This window comes from Pyrgilauda ruficollis, unplaced genomic scaffold, assembly GCF_017590135.1.
Source record: "Pyrgilauda ruficollis isolate IOZ18807 unplaced genomic scaffold, ASM1759013v1 scaffold722, whole genome shotgun sequence".
Taxonomy (NCBI): domain Eukaryota; kingdom Metazoa; phylum Chordata; class Aves; order Passeriformes; family Passeridae; genus Pyrgilauda; species Pyrgilauda ruficollis.
The window spans coordinates 4,336-16,013 of record NW_024529067.1 but is presented as its reverse complement, the minus strand read 5'-3'; the positions used below and the strand labels follow the sequence as shown (position 1 = coordinate 16,013).

At 40.5% G+C, this 11,678-nt stretch overlaps 1 protein-coding gene across 1 annotated transcript; it reads left to right on the top strand.

The window, feature by feature from the left end:
- Positions 1-1,223: 1,223 nt before the first annotated feature.
- Positions 1,224-11,330, top strand: LOC121363513 (homeobox protein Hox-C4-like). Its single transcript, XM_041485916.1, has 2 exons — positions 1,224-1,602; positions 9,105-11,330. Exons 1-2 carry the CDS (start codon positions 1,224-1,226, stop codon positions 9,389-9,391), a joined length of 666 nt encoding a protein of 221 aa, XP_041341850.1. The 3' UTR covers positions 9,392-11,330.
- Positions 11,331-11,678: the final 348 nt, after the last annotated feature.

The window sequence follows — 11,678 nt, the reverse complement described above, 5'->3', positions numbered from 1 at the left end:
TTTTGTGGAATTTTAATGGATTTTCAATGGAATTTTAATGGAATTTTTGATTTTATGGAATTTTATGGAATTTTCGCTCCCTTACCCATGGCCTGAGTTAACCCCTTCCCCTCCCACTCTTCCCCATCACAATTTGGGTGAATTTTTGGCATTTTCCCTCCCGTATCCCTGCTCTGGGCACTCCCTTGACCCAAATCCCCCTCCCACCGTTCCCCATCACAATTTGGGTGAATTTTATGGCCTTTCTGCTCCCTTATCACTGGCCTGGGATCTCCCCTCACCCTCCCACTGCTCTCCATCACAATTTGGGTGAATTCCACGGAATTTTCGCTCCCTTATCCCAGCTCTGGGCACTCCCTTGACCCAAATCCCCCTCCCACTCTTCTCCATCACAATTTGGGTGAATTTCATGGCATTTCTGCTCCCTTATCACTGGCCTGGGTCCATCACAATTTGGGTGAATTTTATGGCGTTTCTGCTCCCTTATCACTGGCCTGGGATCTCCCCTGACCCTCCCACTCTTCTCCATCACAATTTGGGTGAATTTTTGGCATTTTCGCTCCCTTATCCCTGCTCTGGGCACTCCCTTGACCCAAATCCCCTTTCCACTTTTCACCATCACAACTTGGGCGAATTTCACAGAATTTTTGCTCCTTTATCCCAACTCTGGGAACTCCCTTGACCCAAATCACCCTCCCACTCTTCTCCATCACAATTTGGGTGAGTTTCATGGAATTTTCACTCCCTTGCCCATGGCCTGGGATCTCCCGTCACCCTCCCACTGCTCTCCATCACAATTTGGGTGAATTCCACGGAATTTTCGCTCCCTTATCCCAGCTCTGGGCACTCCCTTGACCAAATCCCCCTCCCACTCATCCCCATCACAATTTGGGTGAATTCCCCGGAATTTTCCTCTCCAACCCCCGCTCTGAGCTCTCCCCTCACCCTCCCTCTCCTCCCAGCCCAATTCTGGCCAATTTTCCGCCCCTTCCGCCGCCCGATCCGGGTCCCTGTGTCCCCCCCGTCCCTCCCACGTGTGCCCCCCCCGTTTTGGGTGAATTTCTCTCCTCTTTGGGTTCCTGATCCGGGGCCCGCGGGCCGGGCGCGATTGGCCGCGTCCGTCACATGGTGAAAGTAACTTTACGGGGCGGCCGCGAGTAGGAGGGCTTTATGGAGCAGAAAAACGACAAAGCGAGAAAAATTATTTTCCACTCCAGAAATTAATGATCATGAGCTCTTATTTGATGGACTCTAACTACATCGATCCGAAATTCCCTCCATGCGAGGAATATTCGCAGAATAATTACATCCCCGAGCCCGGCGCCGAGTTCTACGGGCGGAGGGAGCCCGGCTTCCCGCAGCAGCACGCCGAGATTTTCGGGGGGACCCGCGGGGCTTTCCCCGAGCGCCCCTTCGGCTGCGGGGGGCTCCGCGGAGCGGGGGGAGGAGGAGGAGGAGGAGGGAGGCAGCACCTGGCGGAGAAGCCGCAGCTCTGCGAGCCCCCGGGGCCGGCGCCGTGCGGGGAGCCCGAGGGGCAGCGAGGGGCGGCGGGGAAGGCGCCGGTGGTCTACCCCTGGATGAAGAAAATCCACGTCAGCACCGGTAGGAGACGGGGAAAGACGGGATTTGGGGGGGAAAAGGGGATTTGGGGGGGAAAAAACGGGATTTGGGGGGAATAAAACGGGATTTGGGGGGAAAAAACGGGGATTTGGGGGGGAAAAAACGGGATTAAGAGGGGAAAAAACGGGGATTTGGGGGGAAAAAAAGGGGATTTGGGGGAAAAAAAAGGGATTTGGGGGGAAAAAACAGGATTTGGGGGGAAAAAACGGATTTGGAGGGGAAAAAACAGGATTAAGAGGGGAAAAAAACGGGATTAGGAGGGGAAAAAATGGGATTAAGAGGGGAAAAAACGGGATTAGGAGGGAAAAAAAGGTACTAGGGAGAAAAAAAAGGGTTTAGGGGAGAAAACTCCAGGGGGAAAAAGAAGTTCGGGTTAGAGGTAAACTCCAGGGGGAAAAAAAAACCTCAGGGGTTGGGGGAAAAAATTCCCGGATTGGGGAAAACAAACTCCGGGATTGGAGGAAACCCCTCGGATTGGGGAAAAATCCGTGGGGAAAATCCTCCGGGATTGGGGAAAATACTCCGGGATTGGGGAAAATCCTCCGGGTTTGGGGAAAATACTCCGGGATTGGGGAAAGAAAACTCCGGGATTGGGGAAAATCCTCCGGGATTGGGGAAAATCCTCCGGGATTGGGGAAAGGAAACTCCGGGTTTGGGGAAAATCCTCCGGGATTGGAGAAAATCCTCCGGGATTGGGGAAAATCCTCCGGGTTTGGGGAAAGGAAACTCCGGGATTGGAGAAAATACTCCGGGTTTGGAAAGTCCGTGGGGAAAATCCTCCGGGATTGGGGAAAATACTCCGGGATTGGGGAAAGGAAACTCCGGGTTTGGGGAAAATCCTCCGGGATTGGAGAAAATCCTCCGGGTTTGGGGAAAATACTCCGGGATTGGGGAAAGGAAACTCCGGGATTGGAGAAAATCCTCCGGGATTGGGGAAAATCCTCCGGGTTTGGGGAAAGGAAACTCCGGGATTGGAGAAAATACTCCGGGATTGGGGAAAATCCTCAGGGATTGGGGAAAATCCTCCTGGTTTGGGGAAAATCCTCCGGGATTGGGGAAAGGAAACTCCCGGATTGAGGAAAGGAAACTCCGGGATTGGGGGGAAATTCCGGGACTGGGGGAAAAAACTTCGGTTTGGGGAAAAACCTGGGAGTTTAGGGGCTCGGCGAGCCGGCCTGGCTCCCTCCTGGCATTGCTCGGCAGGAACTTTTTGTTTTTGACTTTTGGATTTCCCTCATCCTCCTCACCTCTCTGCTTGGGAAGAATTTCATTTTTACCTTTGATTTCCTTCGGCATCTTCACTCTGCTCAGGAATAACTTTGATTTAACTTTGGTTTCCCCCACCGTCCTCAAAAAAAAAAAAAAAAGAACTTTATTTCCACCTCTGGTTTCCTTCATCATCCTCACTTTGTTCCAAACCAACTCCAGTTTCGGCTTTGATCTCCCTCATCATCCTCACGCTGGTGAGAAATAACTTCATTTTCGCCTTGCATTTCCTTGAGCTTCTCTGCTCAAAAAGAACTTTATTCCCACCTCTGCCGTCCCTCCTCATCCTCACTTTGTCCCGAAATAACTTCATTTTTGCCTTTGTTTTCCCTCTCTGCTAATAAATAACTTTATTTTTGCCTCTGTTTTCCCTCTCTCTGCTAATAAATAACTTCATTTTTGCCTTTGTTTTCCCTCTCTGCTAATAAATAACTTTATTTTTGCCTCTGTTTTCCCTCTCTCTGCTAAGAAATAACTTCATTTTTGCCTTTGTTTTCCCTCTCTGCTAATAAATAACTTTATTTTTGCCTTTGTTTTCCCTCTCTGCTAATAAATAACTTTATTTTTGCCTTTGTTTTCCCTCTCTCTGCTAATAAATAACTTCATTTTTGCCTTTGTTTTCCCTCTCTGCTAATAAATAACTTTATTTTTGCCTCTGTTTTCCCTCTCTCTGCTAATAAATAACTTCATTTTTGCCTTTGTTTTCCCTCTCTGCTAATAAATAACTTTATTTTTGCCTCTGTTTTCCCTCTCTCTGCTAAGAAATAACTTCATTTTTGCCTTTGTTTTCCCTCTCTGCTAATAAATAACTTTATTTTTGCCTTTGTTTTCCCTCTCTGCTAATAAATAACTTTATTTTTGCCTTTGTTTTCCCTCTCTCTGCTAATAAATAACTTCATTTTTGCCTTTGTTTTCCCTCTCTGCTAATAAATAACTTTATTTTTGCCTCTGTTTTCCCTCTCTCTGCTAATAAATAACTTCATTTTTGCCTTTGTTTTCCCTCTCTGCTAATAAATAACTTTATTTTTGCCTCTGTTTTCCCTCTCTCTGCTAAGAAATAACTTCATTTTTGCCTTTGTTTTCCCTCTCTGCTAATAAATAACTTTATTTTTGCCTTTGTTTTCCCTCTCTGCTAATAAATAACTTTATTTTTGCCTTTGTTTTCCCTCTCTCTGCTAATAAATAACTTCATTTTTGCCTTTGTTTTCCCTCTCTGCTAATAAATAACTTTATTTTTGCCTCTGTTTTCCCTCTCTCTGCTAATAAATAACTTCATTTTTGCCTTTGTTTTCCCTCTCTGCTAATAAATAACTTTATTTTTGCCTCTGTTTTCCCTCTCTCTGCTAAGAAATAACTTCATTTTTGCCTTTGTTTTCTCTCTCTGCTAAGAAATAACTTCATTTTTGCCTTTGTTTTCCCTCTCTGCTAATAAATAACTTTATTTTTGCCTTTGTTTTCCCTCTCTGCTAATAAATAACTTTATTTTTGCCTTTGTTTCCCCTCTCTCTGCTAATAAAAAATTTCATTTTTGCCTTTGTTTTCCCCCTCTCTGCTAATAAATAACTTCATTTTTCATGATTTCCCGCACCGTTTTCGCTCTCTCTGCTAAAATTAACTTTATTTTCCCCTCTGGTTTGGTTTCCCTCTCCACCCTCACTCTGTTAAAAAATAACTTCACTTCCCGCTCCTCTTTTCCCACCCTGGCTCTGCCCCCTGTTAAAAAATAACTTTATTTTCCCCTTTGATTCCACGCCACCCTCACTCTGCCCCGGCTAAAAATTCACTTTATTTCTCCTCCTCGCGGCCTCTTTCCCTGCACCTTCCTCTCTCTGTCCCTGCTAAAAATAAATTTATTTTTCCTTGGATTTCCACATCTTCCTCTCCCTGTCCCTGCTAAAAATTAACTTTATTTCTCCCTTTGTTTTCCTGCACCATTCCTCTTTTCTCTCCTAAAAACCAATTTAATTTCTCCTCATCATCCTAAAAAAAAATAACTTTATTTTTTACCTCTGTGCCTCTTTTTTCTCCACATCCTCTCTGCTAAAAATAAATTTATTTTTCCTTGGATTTCCTCACTCTGTCCCGGCTAAAAAAATAACTTTTTTTTTCCTCCCCCTTCCCACCCTCACTCCATTCTCTGTTAAAAAATAACTTTATTTTCACCTCCACTCATGATTTCCCTCCCCATCCTCTCTGCTCAAAAAGAACTTCATTTCCCTCCCAATTTTCACTCTGTTCTCTGTTAAAAAATATCTTTATTTCCCCCTTTTTGACTGATTTCCCTCCCCATCCTCAGCCTTTTCTCTATTAAAAAATAATCTCATTTCCCCTTTGATTTCCCTCCCCATCCTCAGCCTTTTCTCCACCAAAAATTCACTTTATTTCCCTTTTTCCTCCCCATTTCCCTCCCCATCCTCACTCAATTCTCTATTAAAAAATAACTTTATTTCTCCTTCGATTCCTCCTCAATTCTCCACCAAAAATCCACTTTATTTTTACCTCCACACCCGATTTCCCTCCAATTCTCCCCAAAAATTCCCTTTATTTCCCTTTTTCCTCCCCATTTCTCTCCCCATAAAAATAAATTTATTTTTCCTTGGATTTCCACACCTTCCTCTCTCTTTCCCTGCTAAAAATAAATTTATTTTTCCTTGGATTTCCACGCCTTCCTCTCCCTGTCCCTGCTAAAAATTAACTTTATTTCTCCCTTTGTTTTCCTGCACCATTCCTCTTTTCTCTCCTAAAAACCAATTTAATTTCTCCTCATCATCCTAAAAAAAATAACTTTATTTTTTACCTCTGTGCCTCTTTTTTCTCCACATCCTCTCTGCTAAAAATAAATTTATTTTTCCTTGGATTTCCTCACTCTGTCCCGGCTAAAAAAATAACTTTTTTTTTCCTCCCCCTTCCCACCCTCACTCCATTCTCTGTTAAAAAATAACTTTATTTTCACCTCCACTCATGATTTCCCTCCCCATCCTCTCTGCTCAAAAAGAACTTCATTTCCCTCCCAATTTTCACTCTGTTCGCTGTTAAAAAATATCTTTATTTCCCCCTTTTTGACTGATTTCCCTCCCCATCCTCAGCCTTTTCTCTATTAAAAAATAATCTCATTTCCCCTTTGATTTCCCTCCCCATCCTCAGCCTTTTCTCCATCAAAAATTCTCTTTATTTCCCTTTTTCCTCCCCATTTCCCTCCCCATCCTCACTCCATTCTCTATTAAAAAATAACTTTATTTCTCCTTCGATTCCTCCTCAATTCTCCACCAAAAATCCACTTTATTTTTACCTCCACACCCGATTTCCCTCCAATTCTCCCCAAAAAATTCCCTTTATTTCCCTTTTTCCTCCCCATTTCTCTCCCCATCCTCACTCAATCCTCTATTAAAAAATAACTTTATTTTTGCCTTTGATTCCTCCCAATTTTCCACCAAAAATTCCCTTTATTTCCCCTTTCCCGCCCCATTTCCCTGCCCATCCTCACTCAATTCTCTATTTAAAAAATAACTTTATTTCTCCTTCGATTCCCGCCCAATTCTCCCCCAAAATTCCCTTTTTTTCCCTTTTCCCGCCCCATTTCCCTGCCCATCCTCACTCAATCCTCTATTAAAAAAAACCTTTATTTTTGCCTTTGATCCCCCCAATTTCCCCCCAAAATTCGCTTTTTTTCCCTTTTCCCGCCCCATTTCTCTGCCCATCCTCACCCCGACCCCCCCAAAAATTCGCTTTTTTCCCGCTCCGGGCCCGGATTTGGGATTTTTTTGGGGATTCCGCGGGCGCGCCCCGCGGAGCGGATTTACCCCGGCCGTAAATCCCGATTTGACGGGCGCGCTCCGCGGCATCCCGCGCGGTTTGTTCACTTTTATTCGCTGTTTTCAGCCCTTTTCGTTCACTGTTTTATTGCCATTTAAAAAAAAAAAAATCGCTTTTTTTATTCGCTTGTGTAATCATTTTTAACTCGCTTTTTGATTCACTTATTTATTCGTTTTGAATTTATTTTATTCACTCCATTTAAAAAAAAAAAATCGCTTTTTTTATTCGCTTGTGTAATAATTTTTAACTCGCTTTTTGATTCGCTTATTTATTCGTTTTTAATTCGTTTTATTCAGTGTTTCGTTCACTTTTTAAATTCATTTTTATTTACTTTTTTATTAATTTTTATTCATTTTTATTCATTTTTAATTCCCTTTTTAACTCGCTTTTTGATTCGCTTATTTATCCGTTTTTAATTCGTTTTATTCACAGTTTCATTCACTTTTTAAATTCATTTTTTATTCACTTTTAAATTCATTTTTATTAATTTTTAATTCGCTTTTCGATTCACTTATTTATCCATTTTTAATTCATTTTATTCACTTTTTAATTCACTTTTTTTATTCATTTTCCTTCATTTTTAATTCGCTTTTCCATTCACTTTTTGTTTCGCTTATTTATCCGTTTTGAATTCATTTTCTTCACTTTTTCATCCACTTTTTTACCAATTTTTCTTCGTTTTTATTCATTTTTAATTCATTTTGACTCATTTTTATTCCCCTTTTCCCAGCGGGGGGAGCCCTCCTTGCCGATATTTGGGTTTTTTCTCGGGATTTTGGGGTTCGCTCCTTCTGTTCCTGGGGTTTCTTGCCGTGTTTTGGGTTGAATTTGGGGATTTTTGGAGGATTTTGTGCGTTCGGGGTTATTTTTCCTCTCCTTCTCCTTTTCTTCTTAATTAATTTATTTAATATTAATTTTTTTTTTTTGCGTTGTGTTTTCTTCTCCTTTCCTCCCTCATTTAATTATTTTTTATTTTATTTTATTTTTTATTTTTTTCCCATTGAGTTTTCTTCTCCTTTTTTTCCTTTTCTTATTAAATTTTTTTAAATTTTAATTTCCCCCCCTTTTTTTTTTTTTTCCCCCTGTTGGGTTTCCTTCTCGCTCCTTTCCTTCCTTTTTAATTTAATTTTTAATTGAATTTCCAGGGATTTCTGTCCTTTAGGTTTTCTTCTCCCTCTCCTTTTCTTCTTTCTGTATTTATTTTTTAATTTTCATTTTTTTCCACTGCTTTTTCTCCTCCTTTCCTCCCTTTATTTATGAATTTTTAATTTTTTTTCTCCACTTTTTATTTTGTCCTTTGACTTTTCTCCTCCTTCTCCTTTCCGCCCTTTATTTACTTCGTAATTTAATTTTTTCCCACTTTTATTTTGTCCTTTTATTTCTTCTCCTTCTCCTTTCTTATCTTCATCCATTTTTTTTTTTAATTTTTTTTTGTTTCGTTTTTTTTTTTTCTTGTTTTCTTTGCTTTTTATTTATTTATTTTTCTTTGATTTTTTTTTTGTTTATTTCATTTTTTTCTGGATTTTTCTTTCCTGCTTTTGTTTTCTTTCCTCGCCGTGTTTTTCTCTGTTCATTTAATATTTTTTCTGGTTTTTTTTTGCCTTTATTTGATTTATTTAACCTCGGTTTCTTCCGTATTTGACTTTTATTGCTCTTTTTTTTTTGTATTTTTTATATTTTTGAATATTTGCTGTTTTTCTGTTCATTTGATTCTTTTCTTTTATTTTTCTCCATTAATTCAATTTTTTGGCCTTTTTTCCCCTGCTTACCTAATTTAATTATTTTATTTATTTATTTTTTCACCACATTTTTTTATTAACTTGATTATTGTAAAGTATATTTTCTCTGATTTTATTTAATTTATTTTTTTTGTTAACCTTAATTTTCCCCCCCTGTTAACCTTAATTTTTATTCCTATGTTTTTTCCCTTTTTACCTCATTTTTTACTGCATTTTTTTCCTGTTGCCCTGGGTTTTTTTTTTTTTTCCCTCCTTGTTTACCTCCTTTTTTCCCTTTTTTTTTTATTTTTTGGGGGTTTTTTTGTTTTTTTTTTGTTCTGTTAACCCGATTTTTGGCGCATTTTTCTTTCCCTTTAATCTGATTTTTCCCCCTGTATTTATTTGTCTATCAACCTGATTTTTGGTGGGTTTTTTCCTATTAATTTGATTTTTTTCTATCCTATTTTTTACTCTTTTTCCCCCTTTCCCTCCCTATATTTTCCCCCTTTACTCCCTCTATCCATTTCCCCTTTTTTTCCCCTTTTTCCACCTTTTTTTCCCTTTAATTTCCCCCTTTATTCCCCCTATACATTTTTTCCTTTTTTCCCATTTTCCCCCACTTTTCCCCCATACACCCCCCTATAATCCCCAAACACCCCGCTCCCCCCCTTTCCCCCCCGTCTCCAGTGAACCCCAACTTCTCGGGGGGCGAGCCCAAGCGCTCCCGCACGGCGTACACGCGGCAGCAGGTGCTGGAGCTGGAGAAGGAGTTCCACTACAACCGCTACCTGACCCGGCGGCGCCGCATCGAGATCGCGCACGCCCTGAGCCTGAGCGAGCGCCAGATCAAGATCTGGTTCCAGAACCGCCGCATGAAGTGGAAAAAAGATCACAAATTGCCCAACACCAAAACCCGCGCGGCGCCCGCGCCCGCCGAGCCCGCGGAGCGCGCCGAGGACATCACCAGGTTGTAACGGGAGCGCGCGGGGAGCCGGGGGTGACGGGGGAAATCGGGAATTCGGGTTTTGCTGCCCCGGTTAGAGCGGGAAACTCGAAAAATTCGGGTTTTTCTGCCCGGGTTATAAGGAAAAGTCGAAAAATTCGGGTTTTTCTGCCCGGGTTAGAGCGGAAAGTCGGATTTTTCTGCCCAAGTTATAAGGAAAAAGTAGGAAAAATCGGATTTTTCTCCTCCGGTTAGAGCGGAAAAGTCGAAAAATTCGGGTTTTTCTGCCTGGGTTAGAGAGGAAATTCGGGATTTTCTGCCCGGGTTGTAGCGGAAATTCGGAAAATTCGGATTTTTCTGCCCAAGTTATAAAGAAAAAGTAGGAAAAATCGGATTTTTCGGACCAGGTTACAGCAGAAATTCGGATTTTTCTGCCCAAGTTATAAAGAAAAAGTAGGAAAATTCGGATTTTTCTGCCCAGGTTACAGCGAAAAAGTCTAAAAATTCAGATTTTTACTGCGCAATGTGTAGTAAAAATGTGAAAAATTCAGATTTTTCTGCCTGGATGGAGCAGAAATTTTGATTTTTCTGCCCTGGTTGTAGCAAGAATTCAGATTTTTCTACCTGGGTTGTAGCAGAAATTTGAAAATTTGGGATTTTTCTGCCCGGGGTGTAACAAAAATTCGAATTTTTCTGCCCAGGTTATAGCGAAAAATCCGGATTTTCCCACCCAGGCCGTATCCAGAATCTGGGTTTCCGCACGGATTGGGGAATTCCAAAAAATTCGGATTTTTCCGCCTGAGATGCAGCAAAAATTGGGATTTTTCTGTCCTGGTTGTAACGGGAATTCCGGTTTTCTGCACAGGCTGGGACAGGAAATTCGGATTTTGAGGAAAAATTCCGATTTTCCACCCAGATTAGAAGAGAAATTCTGATTTTTCGCCCAGGTTATAACGAAAATTCCGGATTTCCCGCCCAGCTTTTGAGGAAAAATGCGAATTTCCCAATTTCCCACCCCAAAAATCCGCGCCGTGCGGGGACTCTGGCTTGGATAGATTCTAATATATAAATCTCTATATTTGGGGTTTTTGTGTTGTTTTGGGGGGTTTTGGCCTCGGGGGGCGAGGAATTCTCCCTTGGTTGTTGGTATTTTCTTGTTATTATTATTATTATTAATGTTATTATTTAATTAAACCCTCTGCGGGTGTCAAAAATCAGCTTTTTAAAAGGGTTGTTATTATTATTATTATTATTATTATTGTTATTATTATTATTATTATTAATCCCCCTATATGTCAAAACTCCCCCTAAATTCCCTCTATTTTTTAAATTTTAAAATTATTATTTATTATTATTAATATTTTTATTAATCCCCTGTGTGTGTCAAAGCTTGACCCCTCTTTCAATTCTCCCAATTATTATTAATTAATTATTTTAATTATTATTCTTTTATTAATCCCCTGTGCCTGTCAAAGCTTGACCCCTCTTTCAATTCTCCCAATTATTATTAATTAATTATTTTAATTATTATTCTTTTATTAATCCCCTGTGCCTGTCAAAGCTTGACCCCTCTTTCAATTCTCCCAATTATTATTAATTAATTATTTTAATTATTATTCTTTTATTAATCCCCTGTGCCTGTCAAAGCTTGACCCCTCTTTCAATTCTCCCACTTATTGTTAACATTTAATTACTTTAATTATTCTTTTATTAATCCCCTGTGCGTGCCAAAAACTCCACCCCGCTTTCAATTCCCCCTGTTATTTTTATTATTAATAATATTTAATTATTGTAATTATTATTTAATTAACCCCCCCATTTTAGCTGCATGTCAGAGGTCGCATGAGCCCAGGTGGCCGCACCTGGAGGAACTTTCCAAAAACGGGTTTTTCACCCCCTTTTTCAGGGTTTTATTTATTTTTTTTATTGATTTTTAATTAATTTTCTATTTATTTTCTATTTATTTTGGGGTGCAGGAAACCTGGGGGGGGTTAAGAGAAAACCTTGGGGGGGGTTGGGGGGTTAAAACCACAAAAATATTTCAAAATAAACCAAAATATTGTGATTTTTTTCCCCCAAATGCACAGGAACCGCCAAATTTTGGCGAGGGGGACAAAAAAAAAGCCGAAAAATCTCAATTTTGGGGGCGGGGAGGGGGAAGAAATTTGAAAAAAACCATCACCAAGGGAGCAAAAAAAGGCAAAAATTCCATTTATTTGCCCCAAAAAGCTGCTCCGAGGGGGTTTTGTGGTGGTTTTTTTTGTGTTTTTTGAGCGGAGAAAATGGAAAAATGGAATTATTGACTTTCCCCCCCTCCT

What these genes read in the sequence shown, in the direction of transcription:
- LOC121363513 (XM_041485916.1), top strand. Translation starts at nt 1,224, where the DNA reads ATGATCATGAGCTCTTATTTGATGGACTCTAACTACATCGATCCGAAA. An exon ending in GAAAATCCACGTCAGCACCG is followed by an intron (nt 1,603 to 9,104) that starts GTAGGAGACGGG and finishes CCCCGTCTCCAG; the next exon opens with TGAACCCCAACTTCTCGGGG.